We start from the raw sequence: 12970 nt of genomic DNA, 5'->3' as shown, positions 1-12970 counted from the left end.
CACACGAACATGTATTGTACAAAAGGGTGGCATTAGGGAGGAACTTTTGCAGAAAGTCTCCTGTGCGAAGGTTATGGCAATCAGGCCCGTAGTTGCAAATGCAACTAGGGAAGTGCGACTTGAGTGCATTACTGACACTGGTAACCCCCCGTCTCAATCATAAGCAAGGTGGCATTTCAGAAATTTGGGGAAGACGATGCTTGGTCTATTTTTTGGTTCAGGGAAACAAAAGTAAGGGGAGCGATACACAGGAAGAGCCTTGAAATACACAAGCAGACTCTACTAACTGTTACCTGGCAGGGGAAAGAGTTTGAGTTTAATTTTTTTACTGCCCACCTATTAAATGTCTCTGTTGTATTGGGGACAGACTTTACGTATACCTACCATGCAGAGATTGACATGGGTGAAGGAACTATGATGGTCCAGGTTATTGGTAAATTTTTGGATATTGTACGAGGGTAAGTCAATTATTATCCACAAAGTAGTTAAAAAATTTTATTGTAATCAAATAGGAAACTTACGAGAACATCATTTTTCGACATAATCTCCTTGTGTTTCAACGCGCTTGGTCCACTGTTGTACAAGCTTCCTGATGCCCTCATAAATGAAGGTTCTCGGTTGAGATGCGAGCCAAGAATGCACTGCTTCTTTCACTGCTTCATCCCAGGCAAATCGACGGCCCCTTAACGCCTGTTTGAGTGTACCAAACAAGTGATAGTCAGAATGGGCAAGACCGGGACTATATGGAGGATGATCCAGTACTTCAAATTTGAGTTTCTGGAGTGTTTCAGCAGTGTGGGCAGCAGTATGCAGACAGGCATTGTTGTGCAACTACACAACACCTTTTGACGGCAATCCTCAGTGTTTGCTTTGAATTGCAGGCTTTAGCCTGGCAGAAAGCATCTCAATGTAATGTACATTGTTTGCTGTTGTGCTCATTCCCCATAATGTTCCAGTACTGGACTTTGTGCATCCCAAAAAACCATAAGCATCAGTTTTCCTGCGTACGGTTGGGTCTCGAACTTTTTCTTGCATGGCGAATTTGGGTGTTTCCATTTCATGCTCTGACGTTTACTCTCCGGCTTGTAATTATGGATCCATGTTTCGTCACCAGAAATGATCCTATCTAAGAAGTTGTCCCCTTCATTACCACAGTGATTCAAATATTTTTTGGAGATGTCCAAGTGCGTTCGTTTATGCAACTGTGTGAACTGTTTTGGGACCCATTTTGCACAAACTTTATGAAACCCAAGCCTGTTGTGGATGATTTTGTAGGCAGAACAGTGACTAATTTGCAGACAATGTGCCACTTTGTCAATAGCTAATCGTGTGTCTAAGAGAATAATTTCACTCAATGGTTTCTTCATTTGTGGCGGTACGTTGTCGTCCGACTCCTTCATCTTGCGGCCATTTTGGAATTTTTCAATCCATTCGTAGACACACTGTTGTGGCAAAACACCATTTCCGTACTGTATCGAAAGTCTCCGATGAATTTCGGTCCGATACGCCTTCCAATCACAAAATATGGACATTGCTCTTCTTTGGTGCAAATAGACAGTGGAGAAGCCATGATTAACAGCACAGCAGCGATAACGAAACTAACCTAGCAGCTTGAAAATTGCAAAGATATAACAACAAATAAACAGAGCATGTGTCATCAACATAAAACAAGAGTACTACCAAAATAAACAAAAATATAACTAAATTCCGGATAATAATTGACTTACTCTCGTATTTAATGAATGCATATTGCATCATGAATCTGAAGTCAGCTGCCTGAGTTTTTGCATTCAATCCGAGGCTTGACTGGGTCAAGAGGTCATAGTTCGCTGCATTAACGGGTCAAGTTGCCCGAATAAGGAACACGAAAGAAATGCCATCCTCATTGGTTAATTTGAGTTGGAATGTTGCTGGTGTGGGTATGGAATTGTTGCAGATCTTGCGGGGGACACGAGCGGGTTTTCTCTGAAGCACAAGGTGCAATTAAAGGATTGGTCTACAAGTTTAGGGTACAGGAACATCAGAAGTTTTTTGTTTGCCCATATCCGATTCCCTGCGCACATAAGAAGCAGGTTGAGCATGAACTAAATAAAATGGTTCACCTTGTCTTGGATTCCAGACAGATAAACACTGTCATCACATCAGAGACGGACAGGATGGAGAGCTGGATGAATTGTTACAGTGCTTCCATGGTGTGAAAGTTTTGTCATTGATTGATTTCCATGCCAGCTTCTAGCTGATTATTTCAGATCATTCTTGTAGACAGTACACAGCCTTTTACTGTTACGGTAATTGCTACCAGTTCTGGCACCTTCAGTTTGGGCTGACTGTATCTTCAGCCACATTTATTAGAGGGCTAAACAGCATTTTGGTGGACGACTTATGGGCACAGGTATCACTTTATGTTGATGATATTCTCATCGCACAAAAGTTATGCGAACAACAGAATAAAGTGTTCACAGACTACTGGAGGTTTTCGAAAATGCAGGTCTTACTGTGAATTTAGATGAGTCTCAATTTGGACAGAAAGTGATAAAGTTCCTAGGGTACATTTTATCAGCTGATGGAATACGACAGGACCCTGAGAAAATCGCATTGATAGCGGAGTGTGCAATGCTGCTGCTTAGCAATTGAGAGCATATTTACATCTCTGCAACTTCTATAAGCAGTTTGTGAACATGAGTGTACTTGTCATCCCTCGTCTTTGCACCTTGACAGGGAAAAATAGTGTATCGGATTGAGACCAGGAGGCACAAGAAGAATTTAACATGATGAAGAATGCTCTAATCAATGTAATCCTTCTGTCACATCCTGATCAAACAAAAGAATTTTGTCTCATGACAGACAGTTCTTTGTCTGGTTTAGGTGTAGTTCTCTTTCAAACAGATGATGAGGAAGACTCGTCTTCTTATAAGACAATTTCCTTTGACAGCAGAGGGGTTTTGCGCTCAGGGAAAAACTACTCTGTCACAGAACTCGAGGCACTTGCATTCATCTGAGCATTCAACAAATTTCGGTATATTTGGGTTGGTCAAATGACTAGTGCTCACAGACCACGGCATTCTGCAATTTTTAATGAGCACAAAACACCGATAAGATTATTACCAACATTAGTACATGTGATTACAAGTAACATGTAGTTAAAATAGAAATACCTTATCATCACGGACAGTTGACCTTCTGCAGAAGTGATGACATATCGTCAGAATCAAAATAAACAATTAAAGAAGGCAGATTCATCAGTGAGCTAAATATGAACACTTTTAGAACCAGTAAAGAATGTAAATGAAAAGCATGATGAATTTAATACTATAAGAATAAGATACAAAACATACCCCCACTGACTGACTGTTCTTTGTAAACAATGGTGTTAGAAAGCATGATGTGATACTACATATCACACCAGTAGAGTGATATGTAACACTATGTTTACCTTTCCCACAAATGATGCTCACAAAAAAATAAAACGATATAATGATTTAATAATAGGAGAGCACAACTTCTGTGTGATTTTGCTATGTATTTTGCATGTGGAAAGTCATCCTGAGGGACGATGAATGTCTTTAAGGTGGGACAATGATCATGTTAACTTTCAAAACAGGAAGTAACCGCAGGGGGCATTCATCCATTCTGCAAGGATCAACACCCTACAGCGGAGTAACAAATCAGCCATTGAGGAGCTACAGTTGTCAACACTAAGCAATTGAAGAAACAAGTGAATGTTTAAAAATGTATTAATTCTCTTGTGATACACTGAGCTGTCCTATTGACATCTGCACTCTTATGTCAGATCTATAGAGAACTGTAATGTCACATACCTATATTACGATAAGTTAAACATTCCAGCCCGAGATGATGGAGCTGGCGGTTGTGTGTGTGTGTGTGTGTGTGTGTGTGTGTGTGTGTGTGTTTTACTGATGAAAGCTGTAGCCGAAAGCTTTGTGAAAGTGTCTTGTTTTAGAAACGACCATTAGACGCAACACCTACTTCTCTTGCAGTTAGTCTGCAATAAAGATGCGCTTGCCAAAGCTCACAGCACACCAACTGGTGCCCATCTGAACTACGGCAGCTTACTTAAGACTGTGGCTCGAGCTCCAAGCTTCACTTCGCTAGCTGCACCATAATGATCATGTTCTTGTACTCTGCGCTACAATTACCTAGGCTCTAGTACTGGACATTGTCTCTTTTACTCTATTTGGATCAACATTTGCTAGTGCTTGTAATTTTGGTGTCAATAAAGAAGTGTTACTGTTTACGAGTTCTATCACTGTGTAGTAGTCAGTACAATGTGTTCTGTATTACATGTACGCTTGTTATACTCCATGTAATCCTACAGAATATGTTAAAATTAAATTCAACCGTTGTAAGGTTTTTCCTTGATGTTACAAGGGTTTTGGCCCTTGATGTTATTGACAATGATTTCATCATCCATCAGTTCTTAGTAGTCAGCATAGTCAACAGCACATTCACATTTTGTTGGTCATGTTCTTCAAATCCTAAAGAGTTTTTAATCAGATCAGCCAGTTCTGATACAAATTGGCTGTTTGGTTGGTCATCTAATGGAAAGAGCTAGTGTAAAGTTATCAATAACAGCCCAATTTCTACTGCCATGTACACAATACCCCTCAAGTTGAATTTGATGTTCATTTGCTTTTTCCCAAACCTTCCCTGATCAGAACCATATGTAGCAATGCCTTTCTGTAATAACATTTTAAACTTTCCACATAACCCTGGTCCAATAGTTGAGGGACTGAGGTAATGAATGGAGGTTAAAAAAACTCAAACATTTATTCTCTCTTCCCAATGGAATGTTTCAGTGATGATTTGAGCATAATCAACCAACACAAAACCATTTCCAAAATTCCCAGTTGTAAGTTGATGCTTTTTGACTACAGAGAAAAATACAGTATCATACCATTCTGCAAAACTGGTTCACTCTATCCATGAAAACTTCTGCTTCAAGCAGAAGACAGTATTTTTTAAAAAGAATTTTATGGCACCACAGATTCTTAGACTTCTTAGGAAAGATAATCTCTGCATTCTGGTAACATTCATAGACACTAAGGAAATTGATAGCATTCTCTCCCAGTACAAATCAGTTTTGTGTTTTTGCTTTTTAAACAATTTTTAGTTCACTTTATAATCACATTATTAAAGGGGCTTTTTCACATGTTCAACTCATTGAATCCCAGAAAACCTTTTCCATCCTGGGTTTCCCATTACCTAATTCCACACCCAAGTTTTAAAGAACATTTGAGAGCCAGAAGTCATTTTAAAACCAATATAACCATATAGTTTCTTATTCCTTTCAAGTGCTCTGTAATAAATCAAAGAGCAAATAACTGTTGGTCTTGGCTAAATACTTGAATGAACTATTGATAAACTGCAGTTCGTTTCCTGCCATTTTATAATTTTTCAGAGTATGCTTTCATCTTCACAGCCAAATACACTCACAAATTTTGCAATGAAATCAATGTTCCTTTTTATATTAGATATTATTGCATTTGCAGTTAAATATTCTTGAGCTAAGTTTGGTCCTTTCCACCATTCTTCAACTAGCCTATAATTCCAAGTTTACCAGAAACACTGAGAATGATGTGCTTGTATTTGGTTGCCAAAACGAATAGTACAACAGCATGATCTGTCAGAAGCAAAAGCTCACTTGCTTCTAATGGAATGAGGTTTGTTACATACATTGATTGGTATGAAGAGTAAACTGCTGCAGTGCCACAGTATAAGCAGCTGAAAGTTTGAATTTACCAACTACAATAGTTTTGGATAACCAATGATTCAGTTAACTGATATGGATAATTGATGTTATATCGTAGTTTATTCAGTTGGTGGCTAAAGGCAAGATGGGAGGAGCAGAACGGTTTAGCCAACAAATATTAGTATAGGTGAATCTCTCGCAAAGCTGAGAATCCCAGCAAACATATAGTGTTCATCAATCTTATTACATTATTGTACCTCATTTTCTTATGACTCTTGTGTAATACTTGGATGAGGTAGATAAGTACTGTGAGGCAGAAAAACAGCAGACTGTTGATTATCAACAGTATAAAACATGGATTAATTTTGATAACAATTAGAAAACTGAAGGGGTACAGCAGGAAATAAGAATCCTGTGTGTTCATGAGCTTCCAGTGCAGAAGGTGAATATACTATGCAATAGCTAATGTGACACTAATGTGAACAACACTTGGAACATTGTATCAGACAACTGCTACCATTTTACACAGATGATGTAGTAAACGGGGCAGCAGCACAATGGTACCTACAGTAATAACATAGTATCTCATTGATAAGCTACTGTTAATGATAATACAAAATTTAGTGGAAAGAATAATGGTGACCACTTAGCATATAGTTGATAAGGCACTGGCAGCTGACACGCACGGAAACAAGATTTAAATACCCCATATGGCTACAATGTCCTAGCACTGCAACCCAATAGTCACTTTTATCGCTTCCATTGTCAATATGCCAAAGAGGAGTTACTAGTAATGAAACCTGCTTACAGTATATCTGATTTTTAATTGAGAAAGTAAAAACATGATTTATCAAAAATTAGTAAAAAAAAATTAAGACAAACTGAGGAGTTCATATAAGTGGTTTAGAGAAACAACAAAGAACATAACTGTAGTTGGCCAGACTTCGATCTGGAACTGCTTTTTCAAATAATAATTTCATTCAAGGCCGTACTGCTTCAATTTCCTTCCAATATTTAATTTCAACATGAATCCCTTTTTATTACTAACGCTTTGGTCAGCCCTTTTCAACTAAAAAGATTTGCACCACATAAAATAAATCGAGTACATATATGGGTGGGAACTTTGTACATTTGTCTCGTCTCTTTTCCCTGTCATACTCTAATTAACCTGACCGTGAGTATTACAGTGAAAATGAATAATTTATTTTAAGTTTTCTCCTGAAAATGAATACATAACAAATGGAACAGCAGCAAAAAGTAATTTAAAAACAAAAGTGATAAGTGCAACTTTACCTAAAGTGTCTGGGATATTTCCAAATGTCTTTGAGCTCTTCAGGGGAACAATATTGGTTCTCTCAGACTTAAAACGATCCCGGCTTTCCATTTCAGACTCTTCCTCCTCCTCAGATTCCACATGCGTTGTAGTCTCTGCAGATACATCTTCTGCATTGTTCTTCTCTGTACTGACGGAACCTACACTGTGGTTAGGATCTGAAAGAAGACAGATGCTATGATGTAATGGACCATTAATAAAATACAAGAAATATTTTGAAAGTCTTTGCATCTCATTGAATGACATGGGATGAAATAATTCAAAAAAATGTGAAACAATGTTATATGATTATTCTGAAGCATTAAGGTATGAGTCACTACATTTGCAAAATGTCAAACATAAACATATTTTTACGTTTCATACCAATGGTCATCAAAATGTAGCCAAAATCAGGTACTCATGTGTCCCACGATTCTCAGCTTTATTTCATAACTAGCCTTTTTGCTGCAGCTTTGCCCATGTATGTGTTCAACACATATACTGAACATACCTCCTACTTCCCCCTCTCTGTGTACATCTCTTCCTCCCTCGTCTTTCCTCCTCAACCTCCCACCTCTATCTATCTACGCCTACTTCTCTCTTTGTTCATTTGCTTTGCTCCCTCACTCTGACCGCACCTTCCTTCTCCCCCTCTCTTTAACCATATCCTCCTCTCATCTTTCCATCTCCACCTATCCCTCTCCCTTTTTCACCGGCTCACCACCCCTCTTCACCTCCAACTGCCTCGTGCATTTTCTCTTCCTCCCCTCACTCTGTCCACCTCCTCCTCTACTAATCTCAATCTGTTCCCAGCCATGCTTATCGGCATGTGTAGCCCCTGCAATACAAGTCAATAAAGCAGGATGCTATTACTCCCACAAGATGCCCACAGTGTTGATACCTGAGACCTGCTGTTTCTATGCCAAATCTGATTGACATCGATGAAGGGATTTGGGAGGAGAGCCCAGACATGCACACAAACACCGTGCTTTATATGTATAATAGATAATATGCACCCAGGAACTGACAGCCAAATCCAATAACACCAACTAATGTTAAGTGTTTTATTTTTTGAATGTAGTTGTATTGCTCAGTAACAAACAAAAATAATCAGAGACAGTAATAATTTAAGATGTACTTAACTTTAATTGATTACGGTGAATTTGGCCTTGAGCTAAGTAAAGCTGGCTACTTACCCCAGGAGCAGAGTAGTAACATGGACACTGTGGGGATGGATTTGAGGATGTGAGAGGGAGGATGTTTTACTATCTGTCTTGTAGTACTGACAACTCACAGGCACGCATGATTAGTATCAATCAGCTGCTATGATATAACTTCTGACATGGAAGTAACATGGATTTGTGGATGCACATTACAGAGACTGTCATCTTCAAATGTGGTACTTATTCATAACCAGGAACATTAAATTAATTAATGATGTTGTCATACAATAATACAACACAGTGAGTGCAAGGAAACTGGCATTTAAATATTTTACCAAACTTTTGTGATGGTGTCTTGCACGAATATTGCATTTAAATATTAGTAAAAATACTATCATTAATCAAAGTCACTCACACACATACAGTAAAACCAACAATGCTTCACCACATGGCTGTACTATCACAACTGTCAGATCACAGATGTTGGCAGCAATCTGAAACAGACCACAGTCAACATCAAGTGATCTGAATAGAGCAGACATCATGTAATCAGTACTTTGGGGCCGCCAGCCAACTAAGCGCATGTCTACTATTGAATAATCCTATCAATAACAAAAGTGACCAATAATTATATAAACGGAATGATAGAAAACAAACCCGTGAAGTCGAGGTTTTATGCCATCAAATTTTCTCAGTGTAATTACCACCATATAAATTACTTAGCACAGACAAGAGAAGTTTACCCAACACAATGTAGATGTTTATTGCTACTATACTGTGATTAAGATTAGTTTGCACTTGACAGTTAAGCACATGTGTTGCCGGGTATCTGACTGGGCCAATCATACCTTGCAGTAAAGTGTACAAGTCCTGCATGGTTGCAATCTCCCTGGCATGTGCTCTGTGTTAGATGTTGGTGTGCCGCAACAGATGGCACCGTGTTGCCTTCATCAACTTTCAGATGCAAAGTAAGTTTAATAAGTCAATAATGATAATGATTGTTATAACCTTTAATCACCAATAATTGCGTGGATATTCAAACACACTCACTTAGAAACAATAGCTGGTTACATGATAACAACTTAGTATCTCGTATTCGACTGCCATGCCGTGACATGCGGCTGGTGCTGTTCGTAGCTAGGTGGTGCTCCCGCGCACAGCCGAGTCGCAGAGCGCCTCTATCGCCGTTTGTGCGTACTGTCGTGGTGGCACTGTTAAATGTCGTGGCACTGTCACAACACTTCCCCCCCCCCCCCCCTCCCCCTTGGGGAAAAAAAAAAAAAAAACCTCACTTCCTTGGAGACATGGACAGTGGGGAGACATACATGACCTCTTGTGAGGCCTCGAGAAGATCCCGCGGAGAGACACGGGGAGTATGGTCGAAAATGTCCAGGACGGAACCTCGTGCATGGAACGTGCCTCCTGGATGAGATGATGGGCGAAAACTCCGGAGAAGCATCCATAGGTGTCGTGGACCTGGGGGTGTGCTCCAGCGAGATGGGTCCCAGAGAAGGCGGAGGTGCGACTGGGGCCGGTTCCGGCGTACTCGGAAGCGGCAGCGATGTCGGGTGCATCAACACGTACGGTAGATCGGCAGCCGCGACAGGATTGGCCTCTCAGGTTGGTGGAGGCAAAGGAAGGGGCGGTGGCACCGGCATGGCCACCACTCGTGGGTGCATCTGGTCATAATGGCGAACAACCGTGCCATCGTCCGTTCGTATTTCACAAAGCCAACAGCCGCAAAGAGCCTTGACCACCCCTGGAATCCATTTAGGGGCGAGATCCATACCCTCGTGCCCACACGTCGGTGCCCACCGAGTATTTTCCCGCACTAGGGGACACAGCACAAGGCTTGACAGGATGAAGCAGGTGCAGTAGAGTGTGCGGTTGGCGGCCATGCAAGAGTTCAGCAGGGCTGCGATCACCCAGAGGCGTGAAGCTATAAGAACTCAGAAATTTCAGCAGAGCGTCATCTGTGGAAAAATCACTAAGGAACTTTTTCATCTGGATTTTGAAAGTGCGGACAAGGCGCTCAACCTCCCCATTCGATTGCGGATGCTGTAACATGATGAATCTCTTGTCCAGTACAAAAATCACGGAAGGCCTTCAAAGAGAACTGAGGGCCATTGTCCGTGACGATCGTGGATGGAAGACCTTCTAGCACAAAGATTTTGGACAAAGCCAGCGTCATCGCCACAGTGGTGGGTGATGGACGGCGAACAACAAACGGAAACTTCGAGAAGGCGTCAATCAACAGTAGCCAATAAGTACTGAGGAAGGGGTCGGCAAAGTCAGTGTGCACCCTTTCCCATGGCTGCGCTGGATCAGGCCACGGAGAGGGCATTGTACGAGGTGCAGCCAGTTGTTGAGCACACTGACCACACACAGCAACCATGTGGGCGATGCCCGAATCAATACTGGGCCAATAAAATTGCCTGTGGGCCAGGGACTTAGTCTGAGAAATACCCCAATGGCCTTCATGCAACAGTTTGAGAACATCTTTGCGAAGAGAGGCTGGCACCATGACCCATGGAGATGCGCCACCCGTGGCCAGAAGAACAACACCATCATGAACAGACAGACGAAGGCGCAAGGCATGGTAGTTGCGAAGGGGATCCAATGCCCGGCCCTTGGTCCTGTCCGGCCAACCCCGTTGAACAAAACTGATCACCTGACGCAGGACCGGGTCCCGCGCAGTAGCCGACGCGACCTGCGAACCTGTAAGTGGAAAACCCTCGACCGCACGATGTTCTTCCTCATCAATGTGGAAACAGCGTAGTTCATCACAATCGAAAACCGGGTTGGGGCCCATCGGCAATCGCGACAATGCGTCAACGTTGGTGTGCTGGGCCGTGGAGCGATAGTGAATCTCATAGTGAAAACGAGACAAGTATAAGGCCCAATGTTGCAGGCGGTGAGCTGCCTTATCCGGAAGTGACGTCGATGGGCTGAACAGAGAGACCAGCGGCTTGTGGTCGGTGATGAGGTGAAACTTAGAACCATACAAAAAAACGCTGAACTTTTTTAGAGCATAAATGATAGCGAGCACCTCCTTTTCGATTTGAGACTAACGCCGTTGCGCATCGTTGAGGGTCTTGGAAGCATAGGCGATGGGTCATTCCGACCCATCCTCATACCGATGGGCGAGAACAGCCCCTAGGCCATACTGTGATGCGTCAGTCGCCAGAACCAAGTGCTGACCCAGACGGAATGTGGCAAGACAAGGCGCCGACTGCAAATGAGCCTTCAGGTGGACAAAAGCCTGCTCACACTCGTCGGACCAACAGAAAGGGACGTTTTTGCGTAACAGCTGATGCAGAGGATGAGCTACCGCCGCTGCGGATGGAATGAATTTGTGATAACAAGCAATCTTGCCTAGAAACACCTGAAGTTCTTTGACCGTAGACGGCCGGGGTAGAGTGTTAATGGCAGCAACGTGCTGATGTAGAGGACTTATACCCTCACGGGACAAGTGGAAACCAAGATACACAATGGAGGGTTGGAAGAACTGTGACTTGTCCAGATTGCACCTCAACCCAGCCGAACGCAAAACCCGAAACAGTGAACACAAATTGCGAAGGTGCTCCTCAGTGGAGGCCCCCGTGACAACAATGTCATCGAGATAGTTTATGCAGCCGGGAACGGAAGCTGTGAGCTGTTCCAAAAACCGCTGAAAAATGGCCGGCGCGCTAGCGATGCCAGATGGTAACCACTGGTACTGATACAACCCATAAGGAGTGTTGATGATGAGAAATTCCTTGGAAGAAGCATCCAACGGCAACTAATGGTACACCTCCGATAAGTCAAGTTTGGAAAAGAACTGGCCCCCAGTGAGTTTGGTAAATAACTCCTCAGGACGGGGAAGAGGATAAGTGTCAATGAGGCTCTGAGCATTGACAGTGGCTTTAAAATCACCACACAATCGCAGACTCCCATTTGGTTTAGAAACCACCACGATTGGTGATGCCCATTCACTGGAGGTAACAGGAAGGAGAATCCCTGAAGCTGTTAACCTGTCTATCTCAGCCTTGACAGGTGCACGCAACGCCACCGGGATAGGGCGTGCCCGGAAAAACTTAGGGCAAGCTGTAGGTTTAACAGTAATGTGGGCTTCAAAATCCTTGGCACGACCCAGACCAGCAGAGAACACAGACGAAAATTCAGAACACAATCCATCCAGCTGTTGATATGAAATATCCTCAGATATGAGATGCACATCTTCATCAACAGAGAACCCGAACAACTGGAAAGCATCATAACCGAACAGGTTTTCAGTGCCGGCAAGATCCACCACATAAAACGTGAGGGGACTAACAACAAACTTGTAGGCAGTGGAAGCATCAAACTGGCCAATGATAGGAATTTTCTGTTTATTAGAAGCTCTCAGTTTTCGCGTAACTGGAGACAAAGGATGGGAGTCCAACTCCAAATACGTGCGAGAATTAATGAGAGTTACTGCAGAGCCAGTGTCCACTTGCATGCGGATGTCTTTATCCAGAACACGAACAGCAACAAACAACTTATTTGTTTGAGAAAGCACACAGTGAACATCCATGTCCGATGCCTCGTCCTCGTGACAGGAACTTTAGGGGACTGACACAGAAGCAAAGTGGCCTTTTTTCCTAAATGAATTACACGTGGCACAACGTTTTGGACATGTGGCCCTGTCATGCTGTATGAAACAACGTGGACAAGAAGGAAGTGCCGAATGAACCTGCTTCTGTGGTTGCTGGTTTCGCTGCGAACTTTGCGGGCCAACGCGACGTCGTTTACGCGAGTGAACCG

At 42.4% G+C, this 12970-nt stretch overlaps 1 protein-coding gene across 2 annotated transcripts in view; it reads right to left on the bottom strand.

Annotated features, from left to right (window-relative positions):
- The window catches only part of LOC126282197 (RNA-binding protein 33-like), a 225594-nt gene that overhangs the window by 158407 nt on the left and 54217 nt on the right, over positions 1–12970 (bottom strand). For both annotated transcript variants that reach the window (XR_007551347.1, XM_049981730.1), the window contains exon 5: positions 7004–7201. Coding sequence is in view for 1 of the 2 variants with exons in the window: in XM_049981730.1 (XP_049837687.1) it covers positions 7004–7201 (198 nt within the window). In the remaining variant the exon portion in view is untranslated. The remainder of the gene's footprint in view (positions 1–7003; positions 7202–12970) is intronic.

The sequence above is a fragment of the Schistocerca gregaria genome, chromosome 7 (genome assembly GCF_023897955.1).
Source record: "Schistocerca gregaria isolate iqSchGreg1 chromosome 7, iqSchGreg1.2, whole genome shotgun sequence".
NCBI classification, from domain to species: Eukaryota; Metazoa; Arthropoda; class Insecta; order Orthoptera; family Acrididae; genus Schistocerca; species Schistocerca gregaria.
This window is presented reverse-complemented; position numbering and strand designations above follow the sequence as displayed.